At 33.6% G+C, this 22,431-nt stretch overlaps 1 protein-coding gene across 1 annotated transcript in view; it reads right to left on the bottom strand.

Annotated features, from left to right (window-relative positions):
• Nucleotides 1-22,431, bottom strand: part of Top2 (DNA topoisomerase 2) — a 112,517-nt gene that overhangs the window by 63,295 nt on the left and 26,791 nt on the right. Inside the window, exons 8-12 of the mRNA XM_072543762.1 lie at nt 21,876-22,123; nt 14,147-14,487; nt 10,203-10,581; nt 4,672-4,944; nt 4,421-4,616 (exon numbers count right to left, since the gene is read on the bottom strand). Coding sequence (XP_072399863.1) covers nt 4,421-4,616; nt 4,672-4,944; nt 10,203-10,581; nt 14,147-14,487; nt 21,876-22,123 — 1,437 coding nt within the window. The remainder of the gene's footprint in view (nt 1-4,420; nt 4,617-4,671; nt 4,945-10,202; nt 10,582-14,146; nt 14,488-21,875; nt 22,124-22,431) is intronic.

The raw sequence follows: 22,431 nt of genomic DNA on the forward strand, positions 1-22,431 counted from the left end.
ATTTTTCTGTGCTTTGATTGCCGTCGTTATTTTTGGTTCATTATATAGTTCTTCAAGTTTCTTATTATTTTTTCTTCTCCATTGTCCATCTATTTTCACGCCTCCAGATCTACAGCTACATATGCATGTTTCACATGCATATGTAGCTGTAGGTCTGATAACTGTTTTGTAGATTCATATTTTTGTTTTTCTTGAGACATATTTGGATTTAATTAATGGACGCAATGCTCCATACTTTTTGTTTGCTTTTGCTATTCTTGCTTTTATCTCCCCTTCCCCATGTCCCTTTTCATCTACTTTTACACCCAAGTGAGTAAATTCTGAAACTCTTTTAAACGCGCATGAATTTTCTCCTTCTACCTCCAATGTGGAATTGTCTTCTTTTTCTATATATGTTTCTCCCATTATCATGTATTTTGCCTTTTCCTCATTTATGAGAAGACCAAAAATTTTTGCTGATTTTATTATATTGCTCATTAATTTTTTTAGCTCTTTCTTACTTGTTAATAGCGTTTGATCATCTGCGATTGCTATACATTGATGGCCATTTTTAAAAATCGTTTCCTGTATGTTTACTTTTTCTAATTATTCCTTCCAGTATTACATTAAAAAGAGTCGTTGATAGTGGGTCTCCTTGTCTTAATCCTTCCTTTGTTTCAAAATTATTTGATTTATGCCCCTTCCATGCTATTTCGTTTGTGGAGTTATCCATAGTCATCTTTACCATCCTGACGATTTTACTTGGTAGGCCCATGTCTTTCATTAGTGCTTACATCTGTTGCCGTTTTACCGTATCGTAGGCCTGTTTAAGGTCGATTTCTTTTAACGCACATATTTGGTTTGTCGTCGACCTATCACTTGTGAATCCTGCCTGATATTCGCCCAATATTTTTTCCGTGTATTGATTCAGCTTTTTTCTTATGATATTAGTCAATATTTTGTACACGACTTCTAGCAACTCGATACCCCTATAACTTTCACTTATGTATCGTTCTTTGTGGTTTTTTAATATTGTTCTGAAGCTATTTTCTTGTGGCATTTTAAAGTAATTACTATTTAAATGGGAATAAGCCACAATTAAAGGTTAAAGTACGTTTATTGACGTTTCAATTTCCACTTCGGAAATCGTTCTCAAAATACAAACATTAGTAAATTAAACAAATTTTGTTTTTTTGTTACTTAGTGAAAAGTTCTTCTAATTTAATTTATCTGACTCATCTGTATTGACAATTCAGACATACATTATACATTTTAAAGTAGACGACTTTAAAATGATATTGCCAATATTGTTGAGTTGCGTTCCTGGGACGACTTTACTTATAAGATAGTTCATTCGATTACATGAAATCAACTTTAACTTGAGAATATCCGTCAGAAAAGATCATAACATGTAATTCGTCTTTAAAAAGACAAATACATGTCATGATGACAGTAAAATTCTCCTGTTAGTGATTCCATAGTAAATTATGAGGGAGAAACCAGGAAAAAAAAACTATCCCGACATGGTAAGTATTTGATCGTGCATTTTGTTTACCTTCAATAAACACCAAATTCCGATTTTATATGTTTGTTATTTAAAAAAACATAAATGATATATCCTCTATATTTTACTGACTTACCAATACTGGTATTTTCTTTTTAATAACTTCCTCTTTCAATATGGGTAACCAGATCCTACTACATTCTGCCGAGGAATTCGCGACACAATTGGTCTCATTTAGCATAATTAGAGCCGCTTCTTTGATTTTTCTCTTTTTACCATCCGTTTCTTTTAGGACTATATTTGAATCATTCCATTGAACCCTATAATCATTATCCCATGCGTGTTTACATATTTGAGATCTATCAAATTCTCTATTTTTAATATAGGATTGATGTTCACTTATTCTAACATTTAATGGCCTTGATGTTTCACCTAAATAAAACTGATCACATTCACAAGGTATTTTATAAACGCAATTCCTTGTCCTTTCTTGTTCATTGTTAGGTTTGGTTTTGGACAAAATAGATCTCAACGTGTTTGTTGTTTTGAATGTTGTTGAAATGTTGAATTTATTTCCTATCCTTTTAAGCTTTTCCGATAATCCTTTTATGTATGGTATTGTTATTTTCCTCGTATTATTCCTTGTATATATATCCTACAGCATATACATTCAACAACATTCAAAACAACAAACATGTTGAGATCTATTTTGTCCAAAACCAAACCTAACAATGAACAAGAAAGGACAAGGAATTGCGTTTATAAAATACTTTGTGAATGTGATCAGTTTTATTTAGGTGAAACATCAAGGCCATTAAATGTTAGAATAAGTGAACATCAATCCTATATTAAAAATAGAGAATTTGATAGATCTCAAATATGTAAACACGCATGGGATAATGAACATAGGGTTCAATGGAATGATTCAAATATAGTCCTAAAAGAAACGGACGGTAAAAACAGAAAAATCAAAGAAAATCAAAGAAGCGGCTCTAATTATGCTAAATGGAACCAATTTTTTTTTTTTTTTTTTTTTTTTTTTTTTTTTTTTTTTTTTTTTTTTTTTTTTGTGTTTATTGAAGGTAAACTAAATGCACGATCAAATACTTACCATGTCGGGATAGTATTGTGAGGTTTTTCTCCTGTTCACTAACAGGAGAATTTTACTGTCATCATGGCATGTATTTGTCTTTTTAAAGACGAATTACATGTTATGATCTTTTCTGACGGATATTCTCAAGTTAAAGTTGATTTCATGTAATTGAATGAACTATCTTATAAGTAAAGTCGTCCCAGGAACGCAACTCAACAGTATTGGCAATATCATTTTATAGTCGTCTACTTTAAAATGTATAATGTATGTCTGAATTGTCAATATAGATGAGTCAGATAAAATTAAATTAGAAGAATTTTTCACTAAGTAACAAAAAAACAAAATTTGTTTAATATACTAATGTTTGTATTTTGAGAACAATTTCCGAAGTGGAAATTGAAACGTCAATAAACGTACTTTAACCTTTAATTGTGGCTTATTCCCATTTAAATAGTAATTACTTGTGGTTTTTTGTCACCCATGTTATGGGTTACAAAAAAACTCATCTCACTCACAAATTTTTGGTTGTGTCCACCCAACCATGATGTATTAATTCAATTAGGGAGAAGACATGTGACTCAAATCGAGAATTATGACCTGTATTTATATACAGATCTCTATGCTACGTTTTGATCTAATGCGTAGGGAAAAAGACAATGTAATAAAGGAAAAAGCGATTTCGGCTCATGGAACATAGTGCAATATCATTACGGAATAAAGATTCGTAACTCCAGTAATGTGACAATGAAGGCATTCGAACTAAGCCCATGTACCCAAGTAGGCCAATAAATTTCAACATTTCTTCCCTGTTCGTAGGTTGCCAGTCATGTAACCTTGATTTTATGGAGACATTTATTGAAAGCACTTGTCGCGTTGCATATAAGTTTGTTTGGTCGACCATCAAATCGATAATATTGAAGTCAAGAAATGCATAAAAACAGGAAACCGGTGTTACTTCATCTAAAGAAATAGCTGCTGCATAATTTGGATTGAGACCGAAAATATTATCAAATTTGAATCGTTGGTGATTCACGACTGGGTTCGCCCATTTTTGCTGATTGGTGATTTTATTATCTTGAGTGTGTACTGGGTCTTCCAACAAAACATTTTCAATATCCGTCTCATTATCAGACATGTGATTTTCGTGAACAACAACACTAGTTTCATTTTTTCGTGTAGTAGTATTTTCGTCTGATTGGTGATTGCCAACTGGGTTCGTCAATTGCTGCTCATTAGTGACTTGATTGTCTTGACGGTCTTCAAACAAAACATTTTCAATATCCGGCCCATTATCCAGATATCTGTTTTCATGTACAACAGCACGGGTTTCAATTTCTCGAACCTTTTTTTTTGGAGTAGTATCTTCATCTGAAGTAGACGATAAATCAATATCTTCTGAACTTGAAGGTACATGCAAGTCTTTCTCAGAATCCAATGTGTCCGAGTCGTTACCTTCCTCGTCAGTTTCTAAAATAATTCTAACCTCACTTTCAAGCGCTAGTAAATAACAAAAAAATTTACCGTTTTCTTGTAGTTTTTTCCTTGCTAATCGTAATAAATAAGCACCACGTGAATTTGGCAGCATTTTCAATCAATAATCCTCTAAAAAACGTATGAAAACCGTAATAAAACGCAACACAACACATGTATTTGGCCGATTTTGAGTTTTGAACGTTAACTTCTTAATTTTTTTGTGGAAATTATTTTGCTTTTGTAAAATAATATTTTATTGTCTCCTTATTACAATATTCACTTTGGCGACAGAGAAAAATTTTACGAAAATCACCTTGGCAGTTAACCTGTTAAAATGCTATATTAAGTTTAAACGAATATATTAAACTAACCTTCTCAGACATCCATATTCATCAAAAGCGCACATGGAAGTAGTGGTAATGAGATTTTGTAGCTTAAAGCTTTTATGTAGGCCTTCCTTTTCCATAGCCTCTAATTGGCCATTTTGGAGAGTTATGGTGTACTTTATAGTAATGTCTGAACAGTTGTCTCTATAATCTGACAATACAGATTTAACCTTATCAGATCCTAAAAATAAACTATATTTTACAACACATTTTAGATATCATGACTTTCCACATACCATGTAACATAGGTTCCAACACATTTTCTTTATAATTTTGAGTCCAAGTACCTATTGGCAACTCAGTTATTTCAACTCTGTCATCTTCCAGAATAGAGATTTCACCATTGCTGACGTATCGCTGGTCACCACAATATTGGATGGTGCCCTGAAAATTCTTATACCAAGGTATCAATTCTTTAGGTTCTTCACCATCTAACATCCTCCTCAGATTTTTGACAAGATCTCTCGGGTTGAAGTTTGGAATTTTCGTCATCCAGCCAGTACCAATACCTTAAATATAAATATTAATTAACTCTTTGTGTATTTTATTTAAGAAGTCAAATTTAATATACACTATAGTAACCTTCAAATGTATAAAAGATAAAAATCCCAAGATTGACGATACATGCAAAAGCTCCCATCCTTTCCAAACTGGTGGAGTGTGGCAATCCGTTAAGGATTAAATCAAATTACGGTGTTAGAAGTTAAGAACACTCATATTTACAAAAATCTTGAAATAGGTCGAATTTTCATTTTAAATGCCGATTTTTTAAATATGCGAAAACGGTGGCTCTTCAGTTTTGATGGTATGGCGGTTTGTCTTTTGTCTAGCCGAATTTTAAATGTATCTGGTAGCTCTAGCTCTATCTACAGCTCTAGTTCTTGTAGATGGGGAGGTTGTTTTCTTGTGTGAACTGGATTATAGATTACCGACGTAACAAGTTATTATCCAATATTGCGGAAAAATTATTATTTTTGAATAGTAATTACGATTTGAATATGTAAAATCTGACAAGCGAGAGTTGGCGGGTTGCGCGTAGAACAAACTGAAAAGAGGAAGGGATTGCTCATTTTTATTGCTGTCGGCTAGGAGTTCACATCGTAGTGATTAGTGCTAGATCTCTGAACAGTGTTGGCAAGCATTTACATTTTTATTAGGAGTGGCCCTATATTATAAACTATTATTTATATTTATTAAAATGGCAAGTGTATTAAAGAGCAAAAATTTGCGATCTCAAGCACGAGAAATAATTTTCAATGTTTTTAAGTTTACAACCGAAAAAGCTAATCCAGATAAAGTTTTAGTTGATTTAAAAAAGTTTTTTTTTTCTTTCTTTTTTTTCATATTTTTTAGTAGGGCTGGTGTAAAGCTAGCACAGAAATGAAGTATTTTTGCCCTTAATTCGTCATATCGCGACATATCAGTCGATCGGGAAACGTTTGATTGAGGAAGTCAATAGTTACTCTAGAGTTGTGAGCCGAATACCCATCCTGTTGGAACTAAACCTCCTGAAAATTAACGGGAAGGCGTGGAACTGCCGGAATGATCTAATTCTGTAAAAGTTGTAAATATTTGAGTCCGTTTAGGTTTCCATCGATAAAAAATGGACCGACAAAATGGTCGCCTAACATCCCAGTTATCACGATCAACCGAACAACGATAATCACAGAAAATAACGATTATACTGCAGAAATAAGAGTCAGAATTGAAAAAGCACGTGCCAACTTCGTGAAAATGTAAAAGATTTTATGCAGCAAAGATCTGACATTGGCCCTCAGAATAAGGCTAATTAAATGCTATGTACACAGTGTACTCTACTATGGAGCTGAATCATGGACATTAAACAGGAATACAATAAATCGACTTAACGCGTTTGAAATGTGGACATTTAGAAGATTGTTAAGGATTCCTTGGGTAGATAGAGTCACGAATACAGAAGTGTTAAGGAGAATAGGCAGAGAGAGGGAAATGGAAAATACGTTAAAAGAAAGGAAATTGCAATATCTCGGACATGTGATGAGAGGCGAAAGATACAACATCTTGAGACTCATAATTCAAGGAAAAGTAGAGAGTAGGAGAAGCGTAGGAAAAATACGCGTTTCCTGGTTGAAGAACCTGAGAGAGTGGTTTGGTTGCAGCTCAAAGCAATTGTTCAGAGCAGCTGCCTCGAAGGTCAGAATAGCCATGATGATTGCCAACCTTCGTCGAGGAGATGGCACTTAAAGAAGAACATCCGTACGATAAATAAATTAGGTGATATTAACACAGTAAACTGAATGTTTTCACCACAAAATTTATATAACAATATAATATACAAAGTCTTTACTACATCAATGCATAAATAAAAATATCATTCATTAAGTTTTGAAGTACCAAGATAGCAACAGATAGAGCATTTAACTTGGCATCATTAAAGTTGTCTCGGGCTTACGGCACAGGTGTGCGAGAGAGATTCAAGAACATGCGCGTTGACTTATCTTGTTAGTTATAGTATCATGTAAAAGTACCATGTTACAAGTTGCACTTTTTCTTGGATGGTATACAACGTAATAGGCATTTCATTAATTATTTGTTTATTCTTTCAGAACTTCGTTTGAAATTTTTAATGTCAATGTGACAATTACGACAATTCGTACCTACTGTGAAATGAATATGAATCAGATATGCAGATGATACAGTAATAATAGCCGATAGTTTACAAGACCTGGAAAGACTCATAAGTAAAATAGTAATGTGTACTAGGGAGTACGGACTCTCGCTCAATATCAAAAAGACAAAGTTTATGAAAATTTGTAAAAACAACCATAATACTAAAGAAATCTTGATAGTAAAAGGCCAGCAGATCGAAAGAGTAAAAAAGTACTCTTGCAAGAGTAAAAAAGAGTAAAAGTAGGGTTTTCTGGGTAGATAGAGTTACGAACAATGAAGTACTGAGGAGAATAGGTAAAGAGAAGGAAGTTGAACTTACAATTAAAGAAATAAAGCTACAGTATCTTGGACATGTGATGCGGGGCGAGAAGTATGGTATCCTGCGACTCATAATGCAAGGAAAGATAGATGGCAGAAGAAGCAACGGAAGAAGACAAATTTCATGGCTTAAGGACCCGCGAGCATGGTTTGGATGAAGCTCAAAACAACTATTTAGAGCTACTGCCTCAAAAATTAAAATAGCTATGATAATTGGCAACCTCCGTAGCGGAGATGGCACCTGAAGAAGAAGAAGTGAAATGAATATAGAGGTGAAAACGTGTAACATGTCACAGCGATTGCCATTGTGTTGTATGGTCAATAAAACAATGTCGTGATCTGCATATATATATATATATATATATATATATATATATATATATATATATATATATATATATATATATATATATATATATATATATATATATATAATACGTTAATACGTAAATCATTGATTTTTTAGTTTTAAATAAAAGTAAAATCATCAATTGAAAATTTTTATAATTGAGTTATAGATATCATTTATGAATAGTTTAGATTGAAATGAACAGTTTTTAATATTCCTAATAGTAAGGCGTAATAAATTGTAAGCTTTTGAGGCTAGATGATATGCAAATCTTGCATGTACATTTTTATTAGACTTAGGTATTCTCAACAATTCATTTGTTATACTACGTGTTACAATGTTATGCTGTATATGGCTTTTAAAATGCTCATTTTTATGGATAACTGTAACTAATGTATGAAAGTACCGTGATCTTATATTACAAATATCCCTTCCATAAAGTAGATTTTTATTTCATAACTTTATGTATAGAGCATTTTTTTACCTTTTAGTAGCCACAAGGTATATAGTTAAACAACAAAAATTTTACTTTTATAAAATCTAAAATAAACGGAATATATTTGTGATATTTTCAGCTTTTTTCTGGTCCAATAAAAAATTGCTTTCTTTCAGGCATAAACTTAAGATCAGTTCAACGAATAGTCAGTGAACGACAGATAAAGCTTGCACGAGCAGAAATCTGTTCAATTCTCCGTCTACAAAAAAGCACAGAGTTTCCAAACTAAAAATGGATAAAGTTGACGAAGGCTTGTTACATCGATTTATAATAAACTTCCATATTCATGAGAAAATGCTGCCCACAATTAAAAGATTGCATCAAAAAATTGTGGAAGAATTGCTGTACACTGAAAGTAGAGAAACTCTTCGAGAAGAGATTCATAATTTAGGATTTAGTTGGAGAAAAACAAACAATAATCGACATATTTTAATGAAAAAACATGAAATGCGGAAATTAAGACTAGATTATCTTAGAAAAATTAAACAATTTCTAAGCGACAAGCTAACAATTGTTTTTACGGATGAGACTTACTTGCACTCAGATTATTATAAAGAATATAATTGGAGTGATAATAGTTCCGACGGTTTGAGGAGGCCAGTATCAAAAGGACAGAGATTAATCATTGCTGCTGCTGGAACTGAGGACGGATTCGTATCTGAGATGGAAATCCCAATCTAAAACTGGAGACTACCACGACGATATGAATTATGAAAACTATCACAAGTGGCTTACGGAAAAACTGTTGCTAAATTTACCTTCTAACAGCGTTATTGTGTTGGATAATGCACCGTACTACAACAAACGAGAGGATAAACTTCCAACTTCGGCATCTCGAAAAGCAGATATGCAAATGTGGCTTAGAGAACGAAATATACCGTACACCGAGGATATGCTTCGGCCAGATCTTTACGAATCAATTACATTACATAAGCCTCGATTTGTTAAATATTCCATTGATTCTGTGATTAGAAGTTTTGGACACGAGATATTAAGACTGCCTCCTTATCAACCGGATCTAAATCCAATTAAACTGGTATGGGCAGCACTGAAAATTTTTGTTGGATCAAAAAATGTTAGCTTTAAATTAAATGACGTCACCGAATTATGCGATGAGTTTTTTCACAAATTTCCTGCAGAAGAATGGAAAAAAGTTGTGATCAAATTATTTCGATTGAGGACAATTTTGTGACAAAAGAACCACAATTCGATTTAGTTTATGATCAAAAATTAATCAACTTGGGTGAGGATTCTGACGACGATCCGAGTGATCGCTCGGACAATGATCTTTCGTGTGACGAACTATGTAGCGACTAAGATTAATGTTTCGGAATTTACGTAAGATGGACTAAGTGTAATAGAATACCAGACAGTGACATTCCGAAGGCACGAGGGGGTATGTGGTGTGTCTGAGAAGTTTCGCGGACTGTGTGTGTGTGTGTGGGGTCGATAACGCTTTCTATCATATCACAAACTTGAGAAGTACATAGTTAGAGATTAAAAAAACTTTATACCTGAAATTAACTGAACCTATTGGAAAATAACGAAATGTAATTCAATTCAATTAAAATAGTCAAAACTTTTGCATCAATTGCGTCTAACATAATAATATGGTAAGTATCCAACGTATATCTACTAACGTAATTTTCAGATCCCAACTAAATTTTGTGACACCCGCGATTACAAGTACCTCTCCTATCTCTCTTAGAATAATTCCTTTTCTTATTTCGGGCAACTCACCCCAGCTCACGCTTGTCGGATTGTAGTTTTACTAAAAAAAATTTGTACTACATTTTATTTTTTGTCTGTATTATTTTTGAAATTATATGCATTAATACAGTTCAAAAGACAAACAATTATAAACTAATAGCTTTAAAGAAAAACACTCCGACATACGTATATGTCGATATACTCCGACATACATATAAAAAATAATATAAAAATCATTTACTTACCATCAGCTCCGTTAACTAATACCATTGGTATAATCGGAATATACCACACTGGTTCAATTTTCATATTATCATCATATTCATGCTTGAGTAAAGGATCATCGTGAACGTGAAAAAGTAACCTCGTTAAAGGTGACAACTTGGTAAAAATGTACCTCGGACTAGCAGAATCCTTACCACCGGAGAGTCTAGTACCGAACTGACCTCTCGGTTCCAACAGATTTATGTTATTGCTGCCGACGAAATTTTGAGCCAGGTTAACGATTGTCATCGCCAGAGAAGTATCCCCATGATGATAAGCAGCCTTTTCCATGACCGACCCGACCATTTGACTTACTTTGACTTCACGTTTATCATTACGTTTAAAAGCAACATATAGGATCTGAAAAATAATTTTAAATTCAATATGAATATTATTGTTGGGAATGTAATACATTTATATTGTACATGAATGTATTGTATAACGCATAATAATAAAAATTTGAATTAGATAGTGATGAAGAAATAAGTAGTTCTTCGTCAAATCAAGGTATTCCGGAAAGCAAAAGACCAAAAATGCAAAGTAATTTACGAAATTTATCTTATTAACATCACAAAATTCAAGAATAGTAGACGATACCATTGAAAATGTTATTTCCTAATATCGACTGCCAGATGATGAAAGTTTTTCAGAAGACGATCACATTGCGATTGATGATAACACACCTTTAATATGGAAGGATGTAGATGGTCAGAACTTGAAAAATATTAAATTCAGTGTTCAAGACTCAGGTATCAAAGCTGAGTTTTTTGAGATGTATGGTAAAACTCCCCTTGACTATCTTCAACTATTTGTGAATGACGATATTATTAAGTGGATTGTGCAAGAAACTAATCGATACGCACATCATAAGTTGAATATAGGTGGTCACGGTCCGAAAGCTAGAATTCACAAGTGGGTAGATACAAACAGCGAAGACATAATGACATTTTTGGCCATTCTTGTCTGGATGGGATTGCAAACATTGCCAAAGTTGTGTTCGTTTTGAATTATTACTTGCCAATTTACACTTTAGTGACAATGAAAATAGTGAAAAAGAACTTCGACTGTATAAACTATCACCCCTATTGGAGAAGTCGATATCAAATTTTCAAAGAGTGGTAGTAACGGGAGAAGAACTCTGCATTGATGAAACTGTAGTTCCGTTTAGGAGCAGACTGTCATTTAGGCAGTATATCAAAAACAAGAGACATAAGTTCGGAGTGAAAATATACAAACTCTGCTTGGATGATGGTTATACTTATGATCTACAAATTTATTGTGGTAATGATAAAACTGAAAATATGTCAGTTCCGGATAGTGCTGTGTTTCGTTTGGCTAATAACTTATTAGATGTTGGACGTACTATATACACAGACAATTTGTATACTAGCGTTACATTAGCACATGAGCACTAAACAAAAATACAAATTTAGTGGGAACTTTGAGGCAAAACAGAAAACTTAATCCGAAAGAAGTGATAGGTGCAAAATTAAAGAAAGGGGAGATTATTGGGATGGAGAGTAACACAGGTGTAGTAGTAACTAAGAGGAAGGACAAACGCGAAGTGCTTATGCTGAGTACAAAGCATACTGCTGAAATGGTAGATGTCCATCAAAGGAGAGGAGTTGTTGAAAAGCCAGTTTCTGTTGTCAGTCAAATGGTATCGTAAAATAGCAATTGAGCTCCTTCTAGGGTCAGCTATTGTCAACGCCTATATAATTTACTTAATAATATGTCCATCACATCTTTCAAGGAAGAGTTGGTTTGTCAACTGGTAGGTAAAAGTTTATGGCCGGTATAGTAGAATTTAAGAGGATAACTAACACAGATATAAAATCATATTTTCAGAGAATAGACAAAGATAACAATCATATTTCCCCTCCACATTCCTCATACACGCCCATTAGTGAAGGCCAGACGATTATTTCCGATCCAGCTTATACCTAAGAAACAGCGGCAAGGTTGCCTTATTACATATTTTAATTAAAACATTAAATTGATTCAAAAAATTGGCGATCAATGGCGCCGTTATATTGCCATTTAAAACTGGGTGATGATATTAAAAATGGAACACTAATTGACACAAACAGTGGTACAAAATTTCTTAAATCCATGAGAAATTTACAGATTCGCATTTTTATTTCACGAAATTGTAACCTAATTTCCAATAAAACAAGATAATTTTACTGAATTAAATTTTCTTGAAAATAATACTAACATTGCATATTTTATCTTCGTTATCCATACTAAACAAATCTGTAATTGTACATATTGTTTTAATAATCTAATAGGAAAGTAAAACTGCACGCCTATGGCTGCTTACGTGTCTTTGCGTTTCTTTGTTTATTCCCAGTGCACCTATAATTTGAATTTAGTATAATCACTCCAACAGAAAAATAGCATCAATTTCTAAAGTATCAAGGGCAACTGTGAACCGTATAAAGAAAAAACTTTACGAAAATTTGGATTTGATACCTCGGCGCAAACAAAAATGTGGTCAAAAAAAATTACAACACTACGAGATGAAATAAAAATTCGAGATATTGTCTTGGAAAAAGAAAATAACCTCGAAGGATTTTAACGAAAATGATGAAGGAGTCTGGCATCAATATTTCACCAATGACAGCTGGTCGGCGAATAAAGGATCTGAAGTTTTCAACCTGTTGTCTTGCAAAAAGCCGCTACTGACACCAGCTATAAAAAAAAGCTTCAATGGGTTAAAGATCATAAAGATTGTCCCATTGATGATTGGAATCAGGTAAATAACATTACTTAACATTGTTTTTCTTATATGTAGCTTATATTTGATCAATTTGTCTACGATTCTAAAATAATAATATTCCAGGTTTGTTTTTCGGACGAATCTACTGTGCATACCCTCATGGATAGAGCTGAATTTGTGAGGAGAATACTTGGAGAAAAATACAAAGCGGATTGTATTGTAAGGACGGTAAAGCGCTCCCTGAACATGTGTTGTCTATCATAAGCAGTCTAGGAACTGGTAGACTCTATATTGTCGAAGGAATAATGCGGTAGAACCAGTAATTGAGAGTACAGCAAACAATAATGCTTCTCCAGTTCTCCAGTAAGGAGTAGTTCCCGAATAAGAGTTTCACGTTTATGCGTGATTCGGCGCCTTGTCACAAGGCAAAAACTGTTACAAAATTCCTTGCTGACAACCAGATAAAGGTGCTCGACTGTCCTGGCAATTCACCAGATCTCAATCGAATAGAAAATCTTTGGAAGCTCATGAAGTAAGAAATTTCTAATGAAATTATAACCACAAAGCGTCAATTAATCGAGCGCTTAATAGTATGTCACAGGAGGGAAACAATTCAACAAAATTGCCAGAAATGCATAAAAAGTATGCCAAAAAGGTGTCAGACAGTCATTGCTGCAAAGGGTGACACTACCAAATTTAGGCTTAAGGCATTTTAAGTGTTTTAGTTTAAGTAAACTACTAGTTTCTTTTTTAATATTTGTAAACTTTATATCGTTCTAAATAACAATAGACTAGAATTAGGCACAAAAATAATATGCTTTATATGCCATTATTAAACAAAAAGTAAAATTTTATGGGGTGGCTCTAATAATTTGATCACCCACTGTAGTATAAACTATATTTTTATTTTTACCTACTCGAAATTATTAATTTATCAGGACCGATGTAAAGCTATATGAGCTGCTCAGTATTGGAGCCGGTCTCCATTATAATTCAGTTTATTAAATTATTTTAGTTTAATTTCAAGTATGGTTTTAAACTAGGAAATAGGCAATTTGTAGATACATCTACAAAATTTAAAATGGTTCCTATTTAGACAGATTTGCGTTTAACACTGATTAATTGCCAGTTATGCTGTTAAAATGCTGTTAAAATAAGGTGTTTAAATATATGATAAAACCTCACCATAAAAAATACATTTACCTTTCTCTGTCCAGGCTTTAATCCATCCACTACGCTCGGTATAGATCTAATATTATCTCCATTTGAAAACAGTACCAATTCCATATTGATAAAGTCTGTGAATGTTATGAATTTCGTATCTTTAGCATAAAGATATTTTTCGGACAGTCCGATCTCCTTTCTTCTTTTACTTTCAACCATAAAATTAGTCAACCATTCTTTACGATTATCGGCCTGTTTTTTGCTGAAGGCTAAAAGAATGTGATCGTCATCTTGTTGGCCACTGTATCGAAATTTGATCCTATGTCTCTCCATGTTACTAAAGTATTCTCGGCCTTCTTTTGCATCAGAAGTACCCAACCCTAAAAAAGTGTTTTAATAATATGAGCAAAAGACATTGTATTTGTTTTCAGTCAAAAAAAAAAACAACTGGAAAAGCATTTAATGTATACAGTGATGAGTGCCTTAAGAACCGGCAAAATAACGCAAAAGATAGAAAATATAATACGTTGTGGTTTTTTTTTTTTTTAATAATTTGAAATTATGCAGAGATCGTATTGCTTAAGTAAAAATTCTACAAAATTAAAAAAAAAATTGTAAATAAAAGTATTTACAATATGTTCAAATAAGTCTTCATTAGCAGCAGAACAATAACCCAAACTGTCACTGAAGAAATATAAAAGTTTGATAGATCAGAGTTCAAGTCACGATGTTCTCATGCAGGCGCTCAGGGTTCAAATCCCACAAGAAGGTTTTACTTTTTTAAAAATTTGAAATTATGCAGATATTATATCGTTTTGCTTTAAATCACTAGACATCTATTTCAGTTTTTATTAGAAGTGTTTATAGTAAAACATGAAAATCTTATTAAAAAAAACAATGTCGTACTATCGAAAATTAAGTAATAATTCTTCAAACATAAAAGAACGTTCTAAATAAATGTACTTCCAAAAATATTTAAATAGGTAGAAATTCTATAAAAATAAAAAAAATTATTCTAGTGAAATGTATTTACAATAAATGTTCGAATAAGCCTCCATTAGCAGCAGAACAATAACCCAATCTATTATAAAAGTTTCGTCTAACATTAGTTAATGTTTCTGGACTAATACCTCTCATTGAATCAGAGATCTTTTCTCTTAATTCTTGGAGAGAATTAGGCCTATCGTCTTCAATTCCATATAGCTTGGACTTGATATATCCCCACATAAAAAAATCACAAGGTGCAAGATCAGGTGATCTTGCAGGCCAAAAAATATCTCCGTGGCCACTAATCAATCGATTAGGAAAAGTCGCACTGAGATATTCACTGACGATGCGAGAATTATGTGCGGGACAACCATCGTGTTGAAACCATATGGAATTGAAAGGTATTGGTAAATTACGAAGGGCTGGGACAATTTGATTTTGCAGAAGTTCCAAGTATTTCCGCCCAGTCAACATACCGTCTATAAAAAATGGACCAATGACATGATTCCCTATTATGCCTCCCCAAACATTTACTTTTCGAGGACGCTGGGTACGAGCGACATAAATCTGACGAGGATTTCCTCGAGACCAATACCGAGCATTCATTGAATTGTGACGGCCCTGCAATGAAAACGTACATTCATCGGTGAACAAAACGTTCTCTAAAAAATGTTCATCTTGATGTGACATTTCCATTGCAGTTTGACAAAATTCTAAACGTCTATATTGATCCCCAGGGAATTGTTCGTTGGATTTATGAAGTTTATAGGGACGGTATCCATGTCTTTTCAAAATTTTACCTACTCAAAATCTTGAAATTCCATATTGTTCTCCGAGACGAGATGTTGATTGGGTAGGATTTTGCTCAATACTTGCACAAATTAAAGTGTCCCTTAGTTCCAAATCTGGATTTACCTCCCTTCGTCTACGAACTCCTCTTGGAGTGAACACAGATCCATAAGTAAAAAAATTACGTATAATAGACTGAATTGTTGATCGTGCTAGAGCCGGCCTATTTGGAAACATATTTACAAATTGTTGTCTAATCATGTTGTCTGATAATCCATTCACATGCCAGACAACAATTTGCACTTTTTCCTCGACCATTAAAACCATTTTCACGAATTGTTTTTTTAATAAAAAGTTTCTGTTTACCGTGCAAAAACACTTCTCGGTATGATATTATTTTTGATGGCTTGATGATTTGGTTAGCTGTAAAGCAGGCAGCTGTTCGCGCGCATCCATTACAATGTTGTTAATTGTTTTAAAAATCATTACCTGTACAGAGGAATTAATATTAACACTGAGAATTTAGTGATGGATTTGGCATTAAACAGTCTTAACCGGATTATTTTGCAATCACAACTGAAGACTGTAAAACTGAAATTGAATTTGAATTATTTTGTATTTCTATTTTTTAACATTGGAATAAGAATAAACTGTAAATAATGAGTTTTTCGAAAACTTTTTACCCAATATGTATCATATTTTCTATTATTTTTTGATTGAATAAAACAAAAATTTTATCCTTGGTGTGAATTGAACCTCCAATCTTCTTGTCAGTAGACTCCGTCTCTACCTATTACGCCAATTCTACACACAATCATTGTTTTGGATTGAACATACCTAGCTTTAGTTTCATCAAATATTTCAGTTAAGTTATTTTTATTATTAAATAAACTTAAAGATTTATAATTTAAAATCGCTAATAATTAATGTTTTTTACTATAATATATCTTAATTTATTCAATCATTTATTCTAACATCAGAAATTATTAAAATAAAATATTTTCGAGGTCATCCGTATAATTATGACTGAAGTGAAATAGCCACGTCAATAACTAGCCTTATCTCGTACTATCTCACAACTTAATCTGTCTTCTATCCTTTCCGCTATTTTGCCGGGTGGTAAGGCACTCATCACTGTATAGGGTTTAAATAAAACTCTTCAGCGCATCTGGTTCGCGTCTTGGCAACCGTACGCGCACTCGCTTCGCACATGTCTATTATTTCGCGAAAAGTAATTATCGGTGCATCCATGCATTCAATTTTGGGGACTATAGCGTTCGATTTTTTAAATCATTCAAAAAGGAACCAAAATAATACTTTTTCCCATGTAAATCTTTCATAAGAAATTCTAAGGTTCACTTTGGTCATTTTTTAAGTGTTTTGTAGTGAGGGTGGAATAATTCGACGAATCGTGAGGTATGAGGTCTCGTTGGAAAGGAGACGGGATAACGAATATGTTGAGATAAAAAATCCACCATGGCGACATTACCAAAAGGGCATTACATAATATCTCCGTTATTATTGGTCCGATTGGAGCGTGTGATGCGTTAAATGAAAATGGAGGAGATAACAATTATATGAAGATAGAAACAAACACGGCAACTACTAGAAAAACATTACACAGCATCTTCGTTATTAATAAATGTATAGTTAGATATGAGATATCATAGGGCACTATGGATGACAATAGATTTACTACAAGACAAATTTAAATCTATTGACTTAAAGAAACGCCCACGTCTGTTATACGTTAGATCACGCCTGCTACACGTCATATACGGGTTAGCTCACTTATGCGTCTGGTAGCGTTATTTCATGTCAGACGTTCAGATGTGAATTGGGGGAATTGTTGCCTGATGGCTATCGAAGAACCGTCTATGACCAACCTAAATTCCAATATTTACTGAAGACCTATGTTCAACAGTTAACGTTTGAAGATACATATGTAACGTTTAAACATATTTCGAATATAAAGGCTATGTATTGTATGATTGTATGGAGGTGGTGATAAAATCTGCGAAGAGGGATGAGTATTGCTGATGTTGTGGAACGCATAGCGGAACTTAAATGGAATTGGACAGGCCATGTAGCGAGAATGCATAACTCACGATGGACGAACAAAATTACACATTGGAGGCCAAGATCAGACAAACGTAGTAGAGGAAGACTACCTACACGTTGGGCTGACGACATCAGGCGTATCACGAAAAATTGGCAACAAAGAGCACAAAATCGCAAAGAATGGAGGAGTTTAAGGGAGGCCTATGTCCAGCAGTGGACGTGATAAACGAAGGCTGGATGATGATGATGATGGAGGTGGTAAAAATATAGTATGCAACTCGGAATCAACCTTATGCTTTCAATTTACTTAAATTTGTTTGGAAGAATGCGTGCACGTTAGACAACGTTTAGGGAGTGTGGATCTGGTGCTCTTCTGACATGACATCATGATTTTCTTGACTATACCCTGTATATATATTTTCGGCTAGTTGTTTATTTTATACTCAGTCAGAGGCCTTCTACAGGTATATAAAGCAAAATTTGTCTCCTAGTAAATTTATTTTCATTTCTATGGTCATGTGATATCTCGTATGTCGCTATACGTTCATTGATAATGAAGATGCTGTGTAGTGCCCTTTTAATCGCCGCCTTGTTTTTTTTTCTTAATATTTTCATTAAATCCTCCCCTTTCATTTGCTATGTCGTATGTTAGGATTTGATCAGTTGTTTATTTTGTACTATTTTCTAAAAAATCTAAATCTATTTTCGCCAATAGTGCCCTATGATATCTCGTATATAACTATAAGTTTTTAAAAGCGCCAAAAACGACCAAAATGAACCTTAGAATTTCTTAGAGAGTTACATGGGAATAAGTATTATTTTGGTTCCGAACCCATGTTGCCCTTTTTTGAATGATTTAAAAAATCGAACGCATTAGCCCCCAAAACTGAAAGCATGTTAGACAGTTAAATAGATAAGATAAGACGGTTTCTGTCTCACTTTCAAATATGGCGACCATGACATCATCTAAGGTATTCTCGTGTCTCAAGGCCACGCCCTCTGACCAACAGCGGTGCAATGACATAGCGTAATCTCGCTAACGGTGGCATAGCAACCCCAATGACGTAGCATACCCTGAAATGGAAAATGGCAAATAATGGCTGACCAATGGTGATCGAATGAGGTAGCATTGAGAACTAGAAACGCCCAAACAGGTAAAAGAGGACATGAAAAAACATCAAGAAGACCGTATAGAACAAGCCATAGAGAAAAGCCAAAGTCTCAAATGCAAAAAACCGAAACTAGGAAAGAAAAACATAATAACCATTAAAAATGAACAAGAACAACTAGAAAAAAGTAAATCTGATATAGCAAACTCAATTAAAAGTTCTACGCTGATCTGTATCGTTCCAGAAACAATTCCCCTAACTCCTCAAAGCAGAACTTGAAAAGGCAGATACAAATGTCAACTCAGAAGTGACGCCCGAAATAAGCCACGAAGAAATAGAAAGAACAGTAAAAGAAATATAAGGGAATAAAGCTCCTGGAAGCGGTGGAATCCTAGTAGAAATGCTGAAGAAAGACGGAGAAGAAGCCAACACATATCTAAAAATACTATTTAATAAATGTCTATTCGAAGGCAACATACCCGAACAATGGAATACTGTTAAAACAATACTAATACACAAAAAGGGAGACACCACAGACCTGAAAAATGATCGACCAATTTCACTTCTTTCACAACTTTACAAATATTATTAAAAACAGGTTAACAATTAAATTTGACGGATATCAACCAGTAGAACAAGCCGGATTTAGAAAAGGATACAGCACCTGTGACCATCTATACATTTTGAAAATCCTAATAGAAAAGACTAACGAATACAATCTCCCGTTATGTCTGGCTTTTATAGATTATGAAAAACCTTCTGATAGCATAGAACTGTGGGAAATAGAAGAGGCATTAGTCAACAACCGGATCGACTCCAGGTACAAAATATTAATACATAATATTTACGAACAAGCTGAAATGATAGTGACGTTGGGTAATGTAATCGAAGCAAGACCAGTAAAAATCAACCGAGGCGTAAGACAAGGAGACACAATATCTCCAAAATTATTTACAGCTGCCCTAGAAGATATCTTTAAGTCAATAGACTGAGAAAATAAGGGAATCCCTTTTAACGGAAGATACTTAAACCATCTTAGATACGCAGATGATGTACTACTACTAGCCGACACGTGGAATGCACTGAATACGATGATTGAGGAGCTATACACAGAATCCCTAAAAAAGGACTGAAAATGAATTTCAGCAAAACTAAACTAATGTCAAACAAAGATGACAAACCTATGATAAACATCCAAGGGACAGAGATAGAACACGTAGATGAATATACATATCTGGGTCAAAATGTCAAGGTAAGTAAAGAAAATCAGACTACCGAAATAAGCAGACATGTAAAAATGGGACGGGGAGCATTTGGAAGACTCTCATACGTACTTAAAAGTAAAAATATACCTCAAAGACTGCGAACCAAAGTGTTTAATTCCTGTATCCTACCTGTACTTACATATGGAGCTCAAACCTGGACATTCACTAAAATAAACATCAGAGAGCTATGGAACGATAGATGCTGAATAGGCAGCTAAACTGAAATGGAAATGGGCTGGACATAACGAACGTCTTAAGGATGACCAATGGAATAAAGAACGACGATATTAAAAGAACTGCAGGACCAATGTGGAACCGTCTTACAAACATTGATCAATGATCAGTGCGCTACTACAGTACGTTGTTACGCGCTATTGGTCAGTTCGTTAAACCATATGAGTTCTACTGACTGCATCTAAACCATTCCCTTAAATTTTTCAATCCTAACACTTTCCTTTTTCCTACGCCTTCCTCCTCTTATCTTAGCATTTCATATCACTGTTCCCTCGTTACGTGGTCCAGATATTGTAACTTTCTTTGAGATGGAATGTTTTCATTTTTACAAACGCATTTTTTGCTATTTCTAATGTTGGACCTTATTTCTGTTGTTTGATCAATATTTTCTAAAATCCTAGCATGGTTCCTAGTCCGTTTCTGAATCCTAACTGACAATCACATATTCCTTCTTCTGGTTTTTTATTTATACGACCATGTATTTTTTCAAGAATAATTTGAGAATATGGCTTATTAATGATATTGTTCTGTATTCACTGCAGTCTTTAGCATTTGTATTTTTAGGGATAGCGCAAAAGGTGGAGAGTAACCATTGTTTCGGTATATGTACTGCTTTGTATATCGTGTTAAACAACTCTGTGAGTTAATAGTACGCTAATTGATTTGGTCTGTTGTGGTACGTAGGAAAAACATAATGGAAATAATATTTACATACATACAAGGGAGTATATACAATACATTTCATTTATAAATTTAAAGGTTATTATCAAACGCTTTCATGTTAAATCTATTTGCATATCAAAAACAAAACAAAACAAAAAAGTATTAAAAAAGAAAGTAAATAATTAGAAAGGACATATATACTACTTTAATAAAAAATATACTCTCTTTTTTAAATACATTTAGTATCAATAGTATTTATTCGAAGCCGGATCTGGAATGGCTTCTAGAAATTACGAGTTTAATATTTTGCGGTGAATCGATGAATCATATATGATCGAAAGCGAAAGTCTTACTAGAACTTTCTGGATGTTGTGTATTTCCCTATATAATCCGCACGGTTTTGGTTTTTAAGAACAGTCTGTATTTTAGAATTAAATAAAAGCAATTATAAAAGTAAATAAAGAATCAAATAAATCGAACCCTGAGTTTACTTCCCGTTACAGTGTCAATTGATTTTTTATTAAGTTACCAGTTATTTTATTTTCCGGCTCATAGTTTAACGGGTTAATGTCATAATTATAAGATCGATCTAAAATGTATGAGATTTGAACATGTTATAACGAGAATAATATTTAAGTAATATACAAAAATAAAACAAACCTTTGTAGTATTTGACAGAGTATGTATGAGAGTTTGGTGTATTTGACCTCCATTCTTCGAATTCTGGTAGAGAATAGAATGATAAAACTTCGTTCTTTTTACGAGCCTTGACAATGGGTGTGATGAACTGTTCTAAGAAATTTTGCTTTAGAAGTTCCGGCCAATTGTGGTGTATGAAGTTGATCAGTAAACCTTTTATGTGTGATCCATCTTGATCCTGATCTGTCATTATCATAACTTTACCATACCTTAAACATATTGTTACATAAAGCATAATGGATATCAATACATAAATACCAAAGAATATAGACGCATATAGAACAATTTTTCACTGTCATTTTTTAGCGTCGGCAAAGTTTATACACTAAATCAGTTGATCATGATTTTAGTTCCTTATTTGTACCACTAGGGAGCGGTCAAGTCAGCGCTATTAAAGATGTTTCAAAAGCTCGTGGACCTCGTAAATACGCATGCCCGAAAAAATAAATGGACCCTAAAAACATTTACCATTTTAATTTCATAGGAAATTAGGCGACAGGGTAGGATTTGCACGTAA

Source organism: Diabrotica undecimpunctata, chromosome 9, assembly GCF_040954645.1.
Source record: "Diabrotica undecimpunctata isolate CICGRU chromosome 9, icDiaUnde3, whole genome shotgun sequence".
In the NCBI taxonomy this organism is placed as follows: Eukaryota; Metazoa; Arthropoda; class Insecta; order Coleoptera; family Chrysomelidae; genus Diabrotica; species Diabrotica undecimpunctata.